Source organism: Vulpes lagopus, chromosome 7, assembly GCF_018345385.1.
Source record: "Vulpes lagopus strain Blue_001 chromosome 7, ASM1834538v1, whole genome shotgun sequence".
Taxonomy (NCBI): Eukaryota; Metazoa; Chordata; class Mammalia; order Carnivora; family Canidae; genus Vulpes; species Vulpes lagopus.
Genome location: NC_054830.1, coordinates 6,234,034 through 6,239,162, shown reverse-complemented (window position 1 = coordinate 6,239,162; position 5,129 = coordinate 6,234,034). Strand labels below are relative to the sequence as shown.

General features: G+C 46.1%; 1 protein-coding gene across 1 annotated transcript; it reads right to left on the bottom strand.

Moving 5' to 3' along the window:
- Positions 1 to 3,424: 3,424 nt before the first annotated feature.
- On the bottom strand, positions 3,425 to 4,531 carry LOC121494322 (fructose-bisphosphate aldolase A-like). The gene has a single exon (XM_041760602.1). It carries the CDS (start codon positions 4,517 to 4,519, stop codon positions 3,425 to 3,427), a length of 1,095 nt encoding a protein of 364 aa, XP_041616536.1. The 5' UTR covers positions 4,520 to 4,531.
- Positions 4,532 to 5,129: the final 598 nt, after the last annotated feature.

Sequence of the window (5,129 nt, the reverse complement as noted above, 5' to 3'; positions counted from 1 at the left end):
TCAGGGCTTTTTCAGTTAGTCACATAGATGTAGCTGTTTTGTGTGTGTATGGGACAAGGTGAGCTCTAGATCCTTCTACTCTCCCATCATCTTGAAGCCCCCTTGTGTATAATACTTTAAATCCTACATTAGTCTTCTCTTCAAGAAGCTTCTAACTTAGAAAAATAATATGCAAGAGATAATATATATGTAAGTAAAAATTGAAAAATCAACACAGGAAAATGGTATTATCATTTTGATTACTGGATAAAAAAAGGATCTTCTGTGGACATATTTTCTATGTGACCTGAGAGGTGATGAAGAATTATTGAACATCGAGAATCATTAGGTGGATTCAGGAGAGTGGATGGATTGTTCATTGATATGTGTGGTGCCAGGGCATCCAAAATGTCACTCAGGATTTGACATGACATTAGTACCAAAAATTTAGTTTGGGAATGATAAGGATTGAATTATTCAGGGAGATGGTTAATTCATCTTGACACCTGGTCACTGTTGGTGGTCATTGACGTGATCACTGATGAGTGGGCAGGTGAATATTTGGGTCTCCAGGTTGAAGAGAGATTTGTGCTGATTCTATTGCCATTCCAACTCATTAATAATATTTGAAGCCAGGGAAATCAAAAGGATTCCCTAACAGGAGTGAATGGATACAAAAGAAGTATAAGAGGGACACCTGGGTTGCTCAGTGGTTGAATGTCTGCCTTTGGCTCAGGGTGTGATCCTGGGGTCTTGGGATGAGTCCCACATTGGGCTCCCCACAGGGAACCTGTTTCTCCCTCTGCCTGTGTCTCTGCTTCTGTGTGTGTGTGTGTGTGTGTGTGTGTATGTATGTCTCATGAATAAATAAAATCTTTAAAAATTGTGAGAGCAGGACTGATTCCTAAGGAGCATCATTTATCACATTAGGTCAGAAATAAGAGCTTAAAAAGGATCATTGTTAATCTTTCTTAAATGTTAATAGCAACACTGTATGGATGTCACTGTACAGAAAGAATAAAAATACAAATAATAAGACCCTAGATTAGTAGGGAGGAAGGGGAGAGAAGAAAGAGGGTCACAGGAGATTGAAGCTGGAGGAAATTATTTGAGGAATGGTTATTTATAGTGGAGGTCCTCGTGTATCACACTAGAAATGTGTGATGGGAAAATGGTGGATCAGAGTTATTTACAAACATGAGAATTTTGGCCCCTCTGCAGACAACTGATGAAATCTGTAGATATCCAGAGACAGACCTGGAGAATGAAGAAAGCAAGAGACACTAGACCAGCTGTGGCCTTGAAGGAAGACATGAGAGAGGAGTGAGGTGGGGAGAACACAGAGCCAAGAAGGATGCCCCAAAAACAGTGACAAGGAGGAGGTGGTGGTGCTGCAGAACACAAGTGGTGTGTACCCTGGGAAGTGGCACACCATGAAACAGCTCTGTGTTTTGCTTGCCTCTCTTTTAATGCGAGTCTTGCCCTGAAGTATGATACTCTGTTATAACCAGCTGTTCTTTATTAATATTTTGAGAGAGAAAAATTATAAGTAGATGATTTTATGGGTGACAGATTAGGTTTCATGGAATGAAAGGATATCCTAGCCTCACTTGTTGCTGTTCGATTTGTTTACCATGTTGCTTATTCATTTTTTTTATATGGGGCTTTGTTGTACATCATATATGCATAGCACATAGAAGCTAGAAAAAACCATCTCCTGTAACTTAATAGGTTAAAAATAAGAACTTTGGTTGACACAAATACAAACAAAGACTCTAAGAATTAATCTTTGGTCTATAGAGTAGATAGGGACTGTAGGACCCTCGGAAAAGAAATATGGTACCTAATAGGATTCAGCAGGGGGGAGAGTACCTGACCCTGATGTCATAAATTAATAAACTTTAAGTCAGTTTTTGAAATAGGTCCTGGTAACATATACTTTAAAGTGTTTATAGCATTTGTCCTGTAAATAGTTCAAGGTGCATAAAAGGGTTCACTTTTGTGGCAGAATGTATTTTCCAAAGCTGGCCACATAGACACGTTTGTTTTGCTCCACATACCTTTTTTTTTAACTGCAGTGGGTTTTTTATCTTAGTGTTCTGTAGTTATATTTTCCTTGAGTTAAAGTATTATTTTTTAAAAAAGCATATACTCTAAAGAGGTTATTATTTTAATACAGTAATTTCAAGATCATTTTTACATCTATTTTAACAAGTTTTATCATTTTTGTTTTTTCCACATGCTAATTCAGACTCAGGACATTAAATTTCATAAGATTTGACATACAACATTGTGTAAATTTAAGGTCGGCAATGTGTTATTTTTATTGAACCATTATATTAGCTTCAGGTGTACAGTATAATTCAACAATCTATATTCTTCTGTGCTCATAGAGATATACTTGTATTCTTGATCCCCTTTATCTATTTCACATCACCAACACCCCCGCTAATCCCCTCCCTCTGGCAACCACTAGTTCTCTGTATTTAAGAGACTGTTTATTATTATTGTCTCCTTTTTTTTTTTCTTTGACATCAGCCATAGCAACCTCTTACTAGATGTGTAGCTTCCGGGGCAAGAGAAACAAAAACAAAAACTGCTGGGACTACATTAAAAAAAAAAAAAAAAAAGGATCCCTGGGTGGCGCAGAGGTTTGGCGCCTGCCTTTGGCCCAGGGCGCGATCCTGGAGACCCGGGATCGAATCCCATGTCAGGCTCCCGGTGAATGGAGCCTGCTTCTCCCTCTGCCTGTGTCTCTGCCTCTCTCTCGCTCTCTGTGTGACTGTCATAAATAAATAAAACATTTAAAAAAAAAAAAAAAAAAGCTTCTGCACAGCAAGGGAAACAACGAAAAACTGAAGGGCCACCACTGGAATGGGAGAAGATATTTGTAAATGACATCTGATAAAGGGTTAGTATCCAAAATATATAAAGAACTTACGAAACTCAACACTCCAGGGATCCCTGGGTGGCTCAGTGGTTTAGCACCTGCCTTCAGTCCAGGGCGTGATCCTGGAGGCCTGGGATCGAGTCCCACGTCGATCTCCCTGCATGGAGCCTGCTTCTCCCTCTGCCTGTGTCTCTGCCCCTCTCTCTCTCTCTCTCTCTCTCTCTCTCTCTCTCATGAATAAATAAATAAAATCTTAAAAAAAAAAGTAAAAAGATAAAAATAAAAAATAAAAAAACTCAACACTCCAAAGCAAATAATCCAATTAAAAATGGGCAGAAGACATGAACAGGAATTTTCTCCCCCTTAAATAGTTGTTTATTGGCAGTGGGCTGGAAAGAGCAATGGAGTTAGCATGTACAGACACCACCACACACCAAGGTCACATGGGAGGCCAAAGTGATGGGAAAGAGCAGCCTGGAGCCCCAGGTGAGGCCCTCCAAGAGTGTTGGGGGGTGGTGCTGGAGTGTTGAGGGGGCAGCCTTAGAACACCTCCGCTTAGTAGGCGTCGTTAGAGATGACGGGGGACTCCCTGGCTGCAGCCCGGGCCTGACCACTTGGGGTGTACTTTCCTTGACAGGCGAGGCTGTTGGCCAGGGCTCGCTTGATATACTCCTCCTGGGCGGCCTTCAGGTTCTCCTTCTTTCCACCCCAGGCCTTGAGGGCAGAAGCCTGTAGGGTTCGGCCATAGGAGAAGGTCAGGGCCCATGGCTTCAGCAGGGGGCACTTGTTGATGGCATTGAGGTTGATGGATGCCTCCTCCTCACTCTGGCCGCCTGATAGGAAGGTGATCCCAGTAACAGCGGGGGGCACTGTGCGGCGCAGTGCTGTGACAGTTGCCATGGCAATCTCCTCCGGAGAATATTTATGGGTGCAGGTGTAGCCTGGGGTTACCATGTTGGGCATCAGCAAAGTGCCCTCCAGGTAGATGTGGTGGTCACTCAGGGCCTTGTAGACAGCAGCCAGCAACTTCTCGGTTACATACTGACAGCGCTGCAAGTCGTGGTCCCCATCGGGGAGGATCTCAGGCTCCACCATGGGCACGATGCCATTCTGCTGGCAGATGCTGGCGTAACGGGCCAGGACGTTGGCATTCTCCATGATGGCAAGGGCTGAGGGGGTGTGTTGCCCAATTTTCAGCACACAGCGCCACTTGGCAAAGTCGGCCCCGTCCTTCTTGTACTGGGCACAGCGCTCGGACAGCCCGTCCAGCCCTTGGGTGGTGGTCTCCCCGTTTGTTCCTGCCAGGGGTCCCACACCTTTGTCCACCTTGATGCCTACAACGCCACCCTTGGATTTGATGACTTGGGGGAAGGGCCGCCCATCGTCGGTCTTCTGGTACAGTGTCTCGTGGAAGAGGATGACCCCCGCAATGCAGGGGTTGACGCGGTCGTCGGCGGTCAGCAGCAGCTGGCGGTAGACGCGCCGGTTCTCCTCGGTGTTCTCGGTGCCGATGGGCTGCAGCCGCCTGGCGATGCTCCCGGTGGACTCATCTGCAGCCAGGATGCCCTTGCCCGGGGCCACGAGGCGGTGAGCGATGTCAGAAAGCTCCTTCTTCTGCTCCGGGGTCAGCGCTGGGTATTGGTAGGGCATGTTGCGGGTCCGTTCCTGGCACCGGACGGGGTGCGGCGGTGGAGGGCGGTGGGCCGGCCAGCGGACTGAGCAAGCGAACGCGGCGGTGGTCACCAGGCCCCCGGTTCTGCGGCGCGTTCCAGGAGGAACGCAGCCCATTCAGCTCCCGGGGGGGCGGGGGCGCAGGGGGCGGGGCTGAACAGGTTTTTTTTTTTTTAAGATTTATTTATTTATTTATGATAGACATAGAGAGAGGCAGAGACACAGGAGGAGGGAGAAGCAGGCTCCATGCAGGGAGCCCGACGTGGGACTCGACCCCGGGACCCCAGGATCACGCCCCAGGCCAAAGGCAGGCGCTAAACCGCTGAGCCACCCAGGGATCCCCTGAACAGGTTTTTTTTTTCTAATAAATTTATTTTTTATTGGTGTTCAATTTACCAACATACAGAATAACACCCAGTGCTCATCCCGTCAAGTGCCCCCCTCAGTGCCCGTCACCCATTCACCCCCACCCCCCGCCCTCCTCCCCTTCCACCACCCCTGGTTCATTTCCCAGATGAACAGGTATTTTTTGATGTTCATTTTGTTTCTTATATCCCACATTGGAGTGAAATAATATGGTATTTGTCTT

Excerpts from the sequence above, each read along its gene's own strand:
- LOC121494322 (XM_041760602.1), bottom strand. The coding sequence starts at position 4,519 with ATGCCCTACCAATACCCAGCGCTGACCCCGGAGCAGAAGAAGGAGCTT.